This window comes from Chenopodium album, chromosome 6 (assembly GCF_948465745.1).
Source record: "Chenopodium album chromosome 6, dcCheAlbu1.1, whole genome shotgun sequence".
In the NCBI taxonomy this organism is placed as follows: Eukaryota; Viridiplantae; Streptophyta; class Magnoliopsida; order Caryophyllales; family Amaranthaceae; genus Chenopodium; species Chenopodium album.
This window is the reverse complement of record NC_137839.1, coordinates 51,179,792-51,194,995: the sequence shown is the minus strand read 5'-3', so window position 1 is coordinate 51,194,995 and position 15,204 is coordinate 51,179,792. Positions and strand designations below refer to the sequence as shown.

The 15,204-nt window shown below is 39.1% G+C and overlaps 3 protein-coding genes across 3 annotated transcripts; all 3 read right to left on the bottom strand.

The window, feature by feature from the left end:
- Positions 1-476: 476 nt before the first annotated feature.
- LOC145636946 (uncharacterized) lies at positions 477-1,244 on the bottom strand. The gene has a single exon (XM_081688477.1). The coding sequence runs from the start codon at positions 1,242-1,244 to the stop codon at positions 477-479; it is 768 nt and encodes a 255-aa protein (XP_081544603.1).
- A 2,538-nt stretch (positions 1,245-3,782) lies between these two features.
- LOC145636945 (uncharacterized) lies at positions 3,783-5,865 on the bottom strand. The gene is made up of 2 exons (XM_081688476.1): positions 4,671-5,865; positions 3,783-4,405 (listed from the first exon to the last, which is right to left on the bottom strand). The coding sequence occupies exons 1-2, from the start codon at positions 5,863-5,865 to the stop codon at positions 3,783-3,785; spliced, it is 1,818 nt and encodes a 605-aa protein (XP_081544602.1).
- Positions 5,866-7,420: 1,555 nt separating this feature from the next.
- On the bottom strand, positions 7,421-11,003 carry LOC145636073 (uncharacterized). The gene is made up of 2 exons (XM_081687524.1): positions 10,312-11,003; positions 7,421-9,250 (listed from the first exon to the last, which is right to left on the bottom strand). The coding sequence occupies exons 1-2, from the start codon at positions 10,706-10,708 to the stop codon at positions 7,659-7,661; spliced, it is 1,989 nt and encodes a 662-aa protein (XP_081543650.1). The 5' UTR covers positions 10,709-11,003; the 3' UTR covers positions 7,421-7,658.
- Between the last annotated feature and the right edge of the window lie 4,201 nt (positions 11,004-15,204).

The window sequence follows — 15,204 nt, the reverse complement described above, 5'->3', positions numbered from 1 at the left end:
AGCATACTCGCTGAACTGCTTGTTTTTAAGCAGCAGAAAAATCCTACGAGTTTAGGTGCATAGCAATTGTTCTAATCTTCGAAATATAAATAAATTAAATACTGCAGACCAGGTGAAGTATCTATCTGCTAGGAAAAATCATATAAACTAGATTAACCCTGTGCTATGCGCGGTTTTAAAATAAAATTTGAATTATAGACTTTTAACACGTACCTAAAGAAAATAACTTCCTCGTTTTTCCTAATTAATTTCTGATTAAATATGAATATACAATTCCCGAAAGTGCATAATTTTCATATATAATTAATAAATTTCAATTAAATTATATTATTAACTACTCATTGTTAACAACTCATAAATAACTAAATAGTATAATATGTGTAGAAAACCCAAAATTCAAAACTTAAAAATTCAAATGAAATATATTTTCAAAGCTATGTTAAATATTTTTTTTTTTGACGGGGAGCAAGCACTTATTAAGCATTAGGAAGGGCTAAATCAGCCATAACAAAGTCATGAAGCTCACTAGGATACTCCTCCAACCAAACTCTAAGTGAAGAAAACTTAATACTAAGCTTTGCTAAGGAATGAGCTACTCGATTACCATCCCTTTTCACGAAAGCAAAAGAGCAGGACTGACAGTAGCTTGCAAGTTGAAGAATATCATTTACAATCGAGCCGAACACAGTCAAGTCCACCCTATTCTTGCACAAGCTATGATGAAGCTTAATGTTGTCAGTCTCCAAGCAAACCTTCAAGACACCAGCTTCCACAGCAATATTCAGGGCATGTCTCAAAGCCATAGCCTCCACTACAGCAACACCAAAGCTGCCAGCAACCGTCAGACATGTTGCAGCCACCACATCACCCACATGATCACGCATAACAGCACCGAAACCCACCCTATTGGATTCAAAGATAGCAGCGTCAGAATTCACCTTTATGATGCCACTGGAAGGAGGTTTCCAATGACCAGCCAAGGCAGCAGAGGGAGGGTTACAGCACATACGATCTCTAGCATTTTCGAACTCACCAACAATGCTTACTGCCTTGTGAAGAACATCATCCATCCTCTTCTTTTTACCTTCAAAAACCCAAGAGTTCCTGCGAATCCAAATTCCCCAAAGCATACTCCAGAAGATGTTCCACCACGAAGAATCTTTGAACATCGCACGTACATTGCAGCACCACTCAGTAAAGTTATTGCCATTAAAATTCAGCACATCGAGCCTCAAAGGGGACATATACCAAAGCAGCCTAGCTTCCTCACAGAACACTAGCAAGTGCAAAATAGACTCCTGCGAGTCACCACACATGGGGCACCAAGGGAACAGCCATACCCCTAGAGAGGAGGGTAGCACGGGCAGCAACAGCACCTTTCACCACTCTCCAGCAGAAATTTTTTATTTTCGGGGGTAGATCAGCATTCCAGATACAATTCCAATCAAACGCACTTGAAACACCAGACGAGGAAGCTTTAGCACAAACCTGCTCCATACTAAGCAAATTATAAGCCGACTTAACTGTAAATCTACCATCTTTCGACCAATGCCATGACCAAGAATCCTGTCTATCAAAATTCGGGATCGGAATGTTACAAATTTCCATCACCTCAAGAGGCAGAAAATTTGCATTTAAAGTGTGCATATTCCAGCTTCCATTATTAATCAAATCACAGACATAGGCAGGGGTGTCTTCACTCGAGCCACGGCTACTCATCACACAAAAGTTAGGAAGGTTGGAGACCCATGGATCCTTCCAAATATCAATCGACATACCATTCCCCACAATCTTCTTTATACCTTTTGACAACACATCACGCACACCCATAATCGACCTCCAAGTATAGCTAGAATGAGAGACAATTTTAGCATCCATAAAAGAAGTATTCGGGAAGTACTTTCCTTTAAGCACCTTTGCCATCAACGAGTCCTCTTGAGTGAGTATACGCCATGCCTGTTTTGCAAGTAAGGCTCTATTGAAGTTTCTCATGTTTCGAAAGCCAAGGCCTCCTTGTTTCTTAGGGACATACATCTTTTCCCACGCCACCCAACTCATCTTCCTCTCTTCCCCCTTCTGACCCCAAAAGAAATTACGACACAATTTCTCAATCTCATTAAGTATACTCCCCGGGATGGAGAAACATTGCATAGAGTAAGTAGGGATCGCTTGGGCTATTGACTTTATCAAGACTTCCCTCCCCGCTTGGGATAAATAATTTTCTTTCCAACCTTTCACCTTTTTCCAGATACGATCCTGAATATTTTGGAAAACCTGTTTTTTAGAGCTACCAATGTAAGTTGGTAATCCTAAATATTTTTCGCGACCCTCAACAGCCTTAAAAGATAACTTCATCTGAAGAATGTTTTTCCGTTCTTGATCAATGTTTCGGCTAAAGGATACCTCGGATTTATCCATATTCAGTTTCTGACCAGAAGCAATTTCATAGGTTGAAAGAATTCCTAACACCTTCTCCACCTCTTCTTCATTTGCCCGAACAAATAAGAGACTATCATCTGCAAAAAAAAGATGAGATATCGGAGTAACATTCCGACCAATTTTAACGCCATGGATGAGTCTCCTATTTTCAGCATCTCTAATTAAAGCAGACAAGCCTTCCGCACACAAAATAAACAGGAAGGGAGACAACGGATCCCCTTGCCTAAGCCCCCGGCTAGGCTTAAAACATTTCGAAGGTTGCCCATTCACAAGCACATCAAAAGACGCTGTAGTCACACAATTCATCACCAGAGTCACAAATCTTCCAGGCAAACCCAATTTCAGCATTATTTTCTCCAAAAAGCACCACTCAACCCGATCATAAGCCTTGCTCATATCAAGCTTCAACCCCAAATACCCTTTTTTTCCTTTTTTCTTCTTCCTAAGGTAGTGAAAGCACTCATAAGCAACCAACACATTATCTGTGATTAACCGACCCGGAACAAAGCCACTGTGGGATTCATGAATAATTGAGGGGAGTACTGATTTAAGCCTATTAGCAAGCACTTTGGTGACAATTTTATACAACACATTACACAAACTAATAGGTCTATAATCAACAGGAGACTCACACATTTTTTTTTTCGGAATAAGCACTATATGAGTCTGATTAATAGAACCTATGTCACCATTATTATTAAGAATATCAAGTACTTTCCCAACAACATCAACACCAACAATATCCCAGAATTTTTGAAAAAATATAGCTGACATACCATCGGGACCGGGAGCTTTCGTAGGGTGCATTTGAAAAAGGGCTTCTCGAACTTCATCAGCCGTGAATGGGTAAGACAATGTAGCACTTTGACTTGCAGTAACTTTCTCCTCCACCTTGTCAATGACAGGATCGACCTCAATGAGGCTATTTGATGCGAAAAGGTCGGTGAAAAAGTCAACAAAAACTGCTGAAATTTGTTCCTCTTCGACGAAGGTACTGCCAGCAGCATTTGTGATTTTTTTTTATGTTGTTTCTATCAGCTCTTTGCTTGGCGTTAGTGTGGAAAAAAGATGTATTATTATCCCCATTTTTTAACCACTCTTGACGACTCCTTTGTTTCCAATACAACTCCTCACGCCTCTCCAATTCATCCATACGATCATCTAGCACACGCATTTGAGCAATAACCTCCTCCGATTGGGTCTCACTCATAAGACTCTCCATTTTTGTTCTACAATCTTTCAACTCTCTCACAAAATCCCCAAATTTCTTCCTACTCCAAGCACTCAAGTTTACCGAGGTAAAGGCAATTTTTGAGCAAATATCCCCTCCTCTATCCCACGCACTAGCCACAAGCCACAATGTCAGCACAATTTTCATCCCTCAACCACATCTCCTCAAAACGATAAAGTCTCACTTTCTTTTTCTTCTTGTTTGGAGTATTCAAGGCATCCTTCACACATAATAAAATAGGGAGATGATCAGAGCGTCTCTTAGAAAGATGCGTTACAAAAGAACCCGGGAAAGACTCTTTCCAAGCGTGATTGGCTAAGTATCGATCAAGCCGTTCTTGCACATTCTCAATCCCACCTCTATTATTTGTCCAAGTAAAATTATGACCAATATAGCCCAAATCAAGCAACTGGCAGAATTGCACCGCATCACGGAGAACATCGGCTTCCTCATTATTGAAATCCCGGCCACCTTGTTTTTCACACGAGAGGAGCATAAGGTTGAAATCACCTCCAACAAGCCAAGGTTCAGCAACCGTACTCATCAAACTCTTCAAAAGCACTCCAGTTTTATGTTTGTTTTCATCTTCGGGAAAGCCATAAATGCCCGTAAACCTCCATCCACCATGAACAGCCGAGCTTATCCACGCATCTATATGATTCTGGGAAAATGATTTAATACTTACATCCAAATTATTTTTCCACAGCAGTGCAAGGCCACCACTTCTTTTCCTCCCTTCACATTTACACTCCACAATAAAAGCAGCACTAAAATTCAGCTTATTTTTTATTTTTTCAAGTTCATGTTTTTTCAAACGAGTCTCGGAAAGAAACACCAATTGGGGCTCTCAAGAAACACAATACTTTTCAGCGCACTAACTGCAGAGGTGCTCCCCAAGCCTCTACAGTTCCAAGAGAGGATGTAACTCATTGGCCACCGAGAGCCCATTGTGTGGGGCTCGCCACATTGTCAGAGTTCGAAATTGCAGCTCTCTTACTACCTCTATCATTATCATCATCAAGCACTGAGCCATCCTCACTACCATCCTGATCACGGGTCCTTCTCTTTTCCCCTGCTAGCTTCACATCCCCCTCCATACTATGATCCCCCTCCCTTGAATTTCTTTTCCACCCCTTCCTCGTAAAAATCTTCCCACTGCCCCTTTCCTCTCCCTCTGTAATTTTCTCATCAGTTAAACCAGCCATATTACCACTACTAAAAATAAAAGGCACATCAGAAGGCTGCTGCAAAGGAAGTTTATTTAAAGTGTCATTATTCAACTCCACTTCTCCAAGTTTGTCAGCAACCTCACGGATTTGAGTTTTGGGCACATGAGTCACAGGAGATTGCTTAGGTTTGGTGATGAATAAAGGTTTGGCACAGCTGGGTCCCTCACTTCCCCCTTCATCCCTCTTATACACCGTACTATACTTCCAAGGTGAGGCCTTCATCCATGCACCATAAGGTACTACTGGGTCCTCAATCTCTCTACACTCTTCACAATCCTTCACTCCATGCCCTATTTTACCACAATAAAAACAAAAAATAGGGGGTTTCTCATATTTTACCTCAAAGTTTTCTTCAATGCCCCCCCTCAATTTCAATCTGACAGATTTCACCAATGGTTTTCGAACATCAACCATAACACGAAGCCTAATTGATTTGTCAATCCCAATATGAGCAACGTTATCCATCTTGACAAAGGTACCTAGTTTGTTCCCAATCTTCTCAACGTTGCTTATGTTTAAACGCCCTTTGAGTGGAAGGTTATAAACCCTAACCCACATAGGTAAAAGATGAAGTTGAGTCTCCGAGGGTTTAATCGAGTCATTCGTTTCGCCAAGGATCAAAGCGTGTCTGTCAAAATGCCAGGGCTGTTCTTCCAGGACCTTATACTTGTCTCTCCAATGGTGAAATTGGAACATATACATGTTTTTTCCAATGTTCGAAATCTCCACACCATGCTTAGGTTGCCATACTTCTTTCATGGTTGCTATAAAAGCATTAACATTCACACTTCGATCAGTCCAGATTCTCCCAACCAGCGCAAGTTCAATTCGAGCTTCTTCATCGTCTTCACCATTATCCTCCCACTCAATTACCTCCTCTGTTATTTCTTTATTCGATAAAGAGGCAATAACCTCCTCATCATTATTCAGGCCAATCAACGAAAGATTATTGTCTTGAGTTGCCATAATCAACGAGCAGAAAACAAAATCAAACGAAAACGAAAAAGAGAAACGAACTCGAATGAAATCGAGAAAAGCCTTACGAAAAGGAAACCCTAGTCAAGCACTAGGACAAAACCCTCCCAAGGAAAACCTAGAGGGAACGACTTGCTACCAACTTTGTTTCACTTGTATTTTAGTTAGTTCAAAGCTATGTTAAATAGGGTAGCTTAAAAACAGGAAAAAAAAATATGTCATCATCCTTGCATTTTAGAGGGAAAAAAATTAAATAAAAAAATGACACGTAGACAATGATAACATCAGCGGTTGTTATTTTAGTGTATATATATATATATATTGATAAGCGCGAGAGGGAGGGGGGGGGGAATTAGACCTAAACTAACTTTTTCTACACTCTTTCTTTCATACAAGTCATGATATTTTTGCTGAAAAAGAAGGAAGAAGAAAAGATACCTTGTTGGTCGTATGTATCTAAGAATCTAAATGAATACAACAATTCAATAAGTACCTTTCACCTTATGCGTTTTATATAGTGCAGCTAACTTCTAAGCTTCATTAAAAAAAATACCTGACCAGCAAGTGCAATATGGACAAAAATGTGATAATAATATAAGAGCACAATAACTGTTAAATGTTAGACTAAGTCTAAAAATTATGTAAACAGCTGTTTAGGAGCTCAAGCCTGCAAGCAAAGGCATGTCAGCTAGGATATTCTTAGTATACTAAGAACATTCAAGCAATTCTTTGAAAAACCATAAAATCAATTCCATACAATCATCTAATGCGAAGTGTAAGGGAGTAGGATAACGTAAGAAAAACTAGAAATTAAAAACGGAAGGTGTGACACATAGAAAAGCTACAGATACAAAATGCGCAAAACTATTAGAAACTTACATCTACTGTTGCCAATGAGTTAAGAACATTCAGCTAGATACTACAACACACCACCATATTCAGAAAAGTAACTCAGCCACCCTTCATGGGATGTTACTTGCAGTTTCCAGGCTAATTTAGTTGTAACACTAAGACAATTAACAATGAACTTATACTGTCATGACTAAGTTATAAAAGAAATACTATTCATGTTCCTAAAAAGCTAATCCTCGTCTCTCATCTTTGTCTAATGTCCATAACATGCAGCACTTTCACACAAGTTTGGTAAGTTTTTCAAGGGAAGTCAGAATAAAGAGTTATCTGCTACACCTTCTGATAAATATACATAATAGGAAACTATCTTTTCCCATCAACAGCATACACATGAACTCAACAAATTGACAGTCAATATCATAAATCACCTTGACTGAAGGACTTACAGCTAAGTAAATTCTGGCCAAATTCACAGTTCAATTGAGAAGAACCAGCCAAATTGTGTATTAAACACATAGCAATTCAGGGTGTGAGAAAACAAAGAAATGATGTATAGAAAGAATTAGAGATCTGTGTGAAAATGGACCTCATATTAAAACCAAATAAGGAAGAAGACATGGATGAAATTCAAAATGTAATCACCATAATAAATTCAACGGTAAAATAAACACCAAAGAATTTCAAACAAAGTAAATGAGCCATAATAAAGAGACTTTTCCATCGAGGAGATTGGGCTAAAATGACACTGAGGAGCAAAACATACACTTGCAGAAGATATTCTTTAATATAAAAAAAAGTATTAGAAAATTTGTGAGTAAATATTCTAAGTTTTATTCAGACCTCCAGTTGGAGTCTACTACCGAAAAGAAGTTGATGCAGTATACAATGCGATTGGGTGCAATAAGTATGTTTCTATTTTTTGCTACAGCTATTTATTCTGTTGCAACTTTTGTAACTGTTTTTGTTGCCCGTCGCAAAGTTTGATACAGAAACTGTGCATGTTGCAATAATCCATTGCTCAAACATGTTCCACTTGTACTGGCTTGAGGTTTGTTAATCACTGTGGTATCACCGGTATGACAACCTACTTGATTGTTGTTGCCTGTTTCTCCTAGAGTTGCACTGTGGGGAGCCGTCGTCAATGGTAATTTATCAAGGTTACCAACATCTTTCACCAGTGCTTGATTAGTATTGAAGTTTTCACCACCTTGGCCATAAATTAAACTAAAGTTTGAGTTTCCTCCAAAGCTGTTCTCACTAGAAGTGGGAATATTGTTGACTTGACTGTCGCTAAACATGCTGTTATTTGTACGAAAATGCTGATTTTGATGGTTCATAGGCTTACTATAGCATTCATAGGACCTATGTCCAAATCTTTGGCAGTTAAAACACTGGTATATATTCCCTAGGCAGTCTCTTCCTGGGTGGGTTGCACCACACTTCTTACAACTACGAGGTTTCTTATTGAATGGTTTAGAGGCTTTGTTGTTATTTACTTTTCCTTGCGTCACATTGTTAGTAGCTATCGTCATTGGCATATCTGCAATACCACCTTCTTGTCCAACCAGTGCATGACTGCTGGACTGAGCTTGATTCATCACCATGGCGGGGGCATCTACTTGACTGATGTCACTGTTTGCTTCTCCTTGAATTGTATTGGTAGCTATCATCACTTGTATTTTTTCAAGGTTTCCTGCTTGTCCTAACAGTACAAGATTACCTTCAAAATTTTGGCCATCACATAGGCCATTATTTTCACTGAAGCTTGAGATTTCAACAGCTTTGTTCCCAATAGCAATGGGGGTACTACTGACTTGATTGTCCTTAGACTTGCTCTTATTTGCTGGAGAGTTCTTAGTCTGATGGTTCATAGGTTTGATATGACAATTATTGGCTTTATGTCCAAATTTCAAGCACTTAAAACACTGAATTTGATTCCCTTGGCAGTCTCTACCTAAATGGCTCATGTTACAGTTCCCACAACTACGAGATTTCTTAGAACAACCTCCCTCAGTCTGTATGTTCTGCCTTTGTCCCCCAGCATTACTTCTTAAATTACCGGCTCCATTTTTCATTTTACCTCCACCATTGGTCTGGAAATTCACCTTAAGCTTCTTGTTAGAAAGCTGGCGATTTGGGGTATTAATATCCCCTTCCTTTTTTCTCTTCTTTCCAGTATTTTTGTTTTCCCTCTGTTGAACTCTAGATACCTCCTGTACAGTACTTGCATCATCATTACAGATATTACCATTTTCAGGCTGTGGTGGCTCGTTACCAGTAAGAGGGGGGCAGCCGCTGACCAGACTGGTCCAAAGCCACACACTTTTGGCTGCGGCAACAAGGACAGCAGAGGCTTGAAATGGATGGGCAAGAAGGATATTGTATCTTCTCATACGCAATTGATGAAGGGCATTTGCAAAATCACGATCCCCAGAAATTAGAAGGTAATTAGCCGGGGCAGGGTTATCAACAGCCCAAAACAACATATCAACTAGAATCTTCTTGTCACTGGCATCTTTAACACCTGATCCAAGTGGGGGCATCAGGGCTTTAAGAGAAAGGGTAAAGAGAACATGTACACCGATAAGCATAAATACTCCTATTATATCAAAACAGAATTAACAATTATTGGATTCATGCACTGGCTCATGGGTGTTACTAAGTTTTATGTGGGATGTCACCAGACACAACCCTCACCCAGAATTCTTCTATTCTTCCTGGAAAACTCGACAAATTTGCAGTAAGGTTTTGTTAGGATGAAATGAGGAGGTTTTTATATAGTGAGCTCTGTAGTCGACTAGTCGGATTATTTGATTGGCCTAATCTACAAGAGTTGGGTTTGTTAACATTTAGCCCAAAACCTTTTTATCTTGAGGCAAGCATTAGCCCCAATGGCCAAACCTAGTCATCCAATCAACTAAGTTAAAGTCTTGTGGGGATGAGGCATGGGAGTGTGGGGCTCAAACCTGGGATCAAATTTCATCTACATTATTGTCCTTGGGATCAAGTCTTATTAGTTGCCTAGCACCGGCAATGATTTAACACACAGGCCGAGTTATTACCAGCCGAGTTATTACCAGCGTATCAAAAAGCACACCTAGGCGCTGAGGCGCAAGGCAGTGAGGGGCATGTGCTGAACTTATTCCAGGCAAGGCATTTTTGGTTAGGCGCACCTAAACCAAACTTCAGCCAAAATTTTTAAACTGGTCATATAGTGCGCCTCACTTCAAAGAAGCGCACCTAGGTGCTGAAGAAACCCTCTCGCTTCAGTGTGCCTTGAGCTTTTTTATACTTTGGTAATCACTCGCTCACAGATGTGGCTAAATCTAAAGCGGGATTTCCACAACCCTCACCCAAACTCAGGATCAGCAAAAATTATCGCACAGGCCGAGTATCGCAGGCAAAAAGAAACCTTAACAATACACACTAGTATCAATATCTTGTGTAATCACAAACAACATAATTTCATTAATCATTCTCTAAAACCAAAAACTAATCATAGAAAAACAGTAAAACCCAAGAAATCAAACCAACAATATCTCATAATCAAATCAATAAAAGCTGAAATAAGATAAAATCAAATACCAGCAGGGACGTGGTTGAGGGAGATGCCAGTGGAAGAAAGGGCGTGCTGAACAGCAGAAGAAATACGGTGGGTGTCGCCATAAGCCGATATCGAAACACAACCACCGTAATCCAATTTAAGGAGGGCAGAGGCGATATTCTGCGCAATCAAATTAGGATCACAATTCTTGGGCACCGGACAATTCTCAATATCCCACCAAACGGACGTCTTCGCTTTTCGATATTCCGGTGCAATTTCATTCACCTTGACATTTTGATCAAGATTTTCAATGGGTTCTTCCAAAACTTCTTCTGCTACTTCCAATTCTCCTTCAATCATCTTCTCCTGTTCTGCAATTAAGTGTTTTGATCCACTGCTACTGTTTGCCGACCCTGAATTTACGGTTGATGTAGCCATCAAAGGGTGCTTGGGAGTTTGGCTATGGAAATTAATTTCAAGAACAAAGTATATAAAGTATAAACCCTAATTCAGAGGTTGAATAGCGGTGGAAGAAGATAGAAGACTAGTAATGGAAGTTTTGGATTTCGGTTATTTAGTGCTGGATTGTTAAATATCGCCCTAAAATCTCCGGGTAATGCCCATAAAAGAAAAAGAAAACTTAATTTTACGAACTTACCCATATATATAAACAAAAACTACCATATTCAATTCAATCACTTTCACCATCACCCACTTCACTCCATTCAAAAAATTTTCACTATCAACCACCATCACCACCTCTCACTTACAAATCACCACCACCCACACTACAAAAATATCCCAAAAGTGTAGATCTACGCGTCACCATCCCACAAAAATGGTGAGCAAGGACAAGGGGAGGATGTCGACGCATCAAAAGAATATATATATATATATATATATATATATATATATATATATATATATATATATATATATATATATATATTCCAGAATTGGGTAGAAACGCCTATTTTTTTCGAAAATTCTGGGTGGAAACATACCGAAATTTCAAATCTTCGATGGAGATTTGTAATTTCTAGGCGTTTCAAAAATTTCGAATAACCGTCCAAGATTCGAAATTTTTAGGCGTTTTCCTACCTGGTTGTGCGAAATAAGTGATCGAACGAACGCAAGGGTTTGCTTATTCGTTGTTGAATAATCGATGATCAAGTTGCCTAAATATAAGGTTTGGGTTCGATTAAGGTTTGATCTATCGCGCTGATTGATTATCAATTTTTTCGAATTTGGGGTTATTGGTTGATTATTGACGTTAAAATAGTTATTGTAAATTTCATTTCCAAACTAGTGTGTAGCCCGGGCGTTGCATCGTGTTACTATTTTAAAACATAAAGTTGGTTAAAAAAAAAAATTAGCTTTGTCTGAATTTTGTTGAAACTATACCTCATTATTAATGTTTTTCTAGGCGAAATAATTTTTTATCCTTTTTATGTGCTTGCTTAAACATATACTTCCTCTGTTTTTTTTAGTTGACACCTTTTTATTATCATGCTTGCCAACACATGTTTTTAACGATTAATATCTCTACTTATCAACATTGTAAAATTAACATTCCAAATCATAGATTTATTACTTGGATGGCTATGTGGGGCAAACTGAGAACCAAGGAAAAATTGAAGCTATATGGTGCAATTTCTGATGATACTTGTCCTCTATGCTCTCAAGGTGCTGAAAACATTCAACATCTATTTTTTCAATGTGATTACAGCAAGAGACTTGCTCAGCTTCTGCAGGGAAGGTGTGCAGTTTCTCAGAATCAGTTATCTACTTTGGAGGATTGTAATACTTGGTGTTGGAAGGCTAAAAATAGATTCCAAAAGACTATTTAGCACTACAACATTTGGCATCAAAGAAATGAGGTTGTGTGAAAGAGTAGAATGCTTAGACATGAAGTTGTAATTAGTAGGATATGTTATGATGTATATCATAGAATTAGTAGCTTAATTGCTATTAGAGGTAAGGCTAGTGATTTAGCTTGGCTTAAGCTCATTTGCTTAGGGGCTTAGTAGCCTCCGTGTAATTTTTTTTATTGTGATTAATAAAACTTTGCCTTTTCTAAGAAAAAAAAAATTGTAAAATTATAAAAAGTGGATATTAATAATATATACATTAAAACGATACAAACAAGATCTCACATGAACATGTTTTATCATATCTATAAACCACAAAAGTGAGTCAAAGCATGTTGTGTGAATAGTGTAAAAGTCAAACAGTGTCAACTAAAAAAACAGATGAGGTATTAATTTATGTGTATATAAATGACATGAATTACTATTAGCTAAGATGGTAAGAATGCGACCTAGGCAACATAGATAATTTTAGGAACGCTTTTTAATAATTAAGTATATATAGATATCATCACAAAGGTTTGCAGGATTGGTGTTTGGTCTCCTCTAGAGCTGTTTTGATTTGCCGTTTTGACTATGGAGTAGTTGGACTTGATATTGGTTAAATTATCATATTGTTTTTGTTAGTATTGTCATTAGCATTTATTATTGTTAGTATTATTAAAATTATTGGTTTCAAAAATTTTTTTTTATTGATTTTGCAAAATTGGAATTATTTGGTTGATTTTGAAAGTTATGGTTTTGTGTTTAATCGGTTGTGGTTGGTGGCTACGGTGACCACTAGAGAGGACAATCAAAATATTTGTGGGGAGTGAAAGTGCAAAAGTTGAGGTAAATTTGGTTAGTTTTATAACAAGGGTAGGAACGTACTTTTCGATATAAGTGTGGGTGTAGACATCTACTTTTGGCCTCCTGTCCCAATAGGAAGTGCAATAATGATAAATAAAACCATCTTCGTGTTGGATCAACGTGAAGAACACTTATGGATAACTTATTGAATCACAAGAACACAAAAATGACTAGCCTAACCCAAAAACAAATGCATTAAGGTCTGATCAACTAAGCCCGATCATAATTAGGCTTAGGAAAAATTGTCAAAAATAAAACGACCTTTCAGCGATCTTCCAAAAATAAAACGACCTTTTGATTACTCCGTAATAAAATGACCTTTGATAACTATCTGCCAAAAATAGAACGCTACTGGTTGACAACCTATTGAATAGGTTAATGTGACACGTGTAGCAATGCGATAGGTTGTTTTTTATTTTTTTTACAATATTACTTTTAAAGAAATGATTAATTACAATAAAATCACCACCCACTGTCACGATTCTCACGAACCCAGCCCCTACACTCTTCCACGGGCAATGATACCAACCCCAGCCCCTACCCTACCACCGTCGTGAATTGAACTCATCCCCAACCCCCAATTTTCCTCCGTCGGCGAATATCTAGTCCGATCCTACCATTGTATGTATCGGAAAACCGCGCTTGAACCTTGCCCTTTTTTGTCGGGATTTAGCGACCGAGGGTTTAGGTTGGTTCGTGGGTTTGTTTCGGGGTATGTGGGATGAGTGAGGGGATTTTGAGGTAGTTTCAAGGAGGTTTAATGGTTAAGGGGTGGCTACAAGGTCATTTTTGGGGTATGTGGAATAGGTGAGGGGGTTTAAGGGAGTGACAATGGTCGAGGGCGGAGGTGGCTGTGGAGATGGTTTTGGGGGTGTCGAGTGGGTTTTAGGGTGGTTACGAGGTGTGATTTTCAATGTCGCAGATGGTTTAACGGTGTCTATGGAGAAGGTAAGGGCAACCGTGGTTAGGGGGTTGGAAGTTTAAATGGGTTAGAGCAATGGTGGTGTTATAGGCGATGGTGGGCTGACTGGGAGTAGGAGGGGAGGAGAAAATTTTTTAGTTGTTTTTTTTGTAATTAAAAATCAATTCATGTAAAAGAAAATTGAAAAAATAATTCTAGCCAATTGTAGTATGACACGTGTTCGAAATGGTTAAGGGGTTGTTCTAAACAGGTTACCAGTTTTTTGTTCTATCACTACTAGAAAACAGTAAAATAACGACGGAAATTTTCCGTCGAAAATATCCCGTTTTCCGTCGGAAAACCCGTTTCCGACAGAATTTCCATCGGAACTGGTTGTCGGAAAACCTTTTGTAGGAAAATGGGCAATTCCGTCGGAACCACTATTCTGACGGAATTCAGTCCGCCGGAAGTTATTTTTAGGCACGTAATAGTCCGTCGGAAATGTACGACGGACTGTATTACAAAAAAAAAATTTCCTACCCCCACCAGCAGCCACCACCCCACGGCACCAGCCACCACTCCGTACCTTCACCCACTACCCAACACACCAAAACCCACCTAACCCCAGACCCCCCTAACCCCACAGCACCAGCCACCACCCAACCACCTAACCCGTACCACCTCCTATTACCTAACCACCAATAACAAACTAGAACCCACAAACCAAACCAGACCCCCTAACCCTAAACGACCAGACCCACCACCTTAACCTACCCCACCTAACCTTAGCCCAGATCTACAACCCTAACCCTCACAAATTCGGCCGAAACCCCCAACCTAAGCAAACCACCACCACCGTGGCCGCCGAATACTACAATCACTACCAAAAATTATCAAAAAAAAAAAATTAAAGAAAGAAAATTGAAATAAAATAAGATACATACCTTAATTCGACCAAACACGACCTCGAAATTGGGTTTAAGAGGTCAAATTCGACCTTTGACCCGAAAACCTTTGTTTTCAACATGATAAGAGAGAAAAAGGACGAAAACATATGGAAATTGTTGTCGGTGATGGTGATGGTGTTGATGTCGGTGTTGGTGGTGATATAAGTGGTGAGCGTCGCCGGTGGTGGTGGGGGATATGAGATTTTCGACAAAGGGGAAAGTAGAGGAGGGAAAAAGGAGAAGAACGAGAGAGGAGAAGTGAACAGGAGAAGAGAACCAGAGGAGAGAGGAGAAGGGAACGACAGAGAGAAGGAGAAAGAGGGAGAATGAAGAGGAAATAGGATAAGGAGAGGAGAGAGAAGAGAGAAG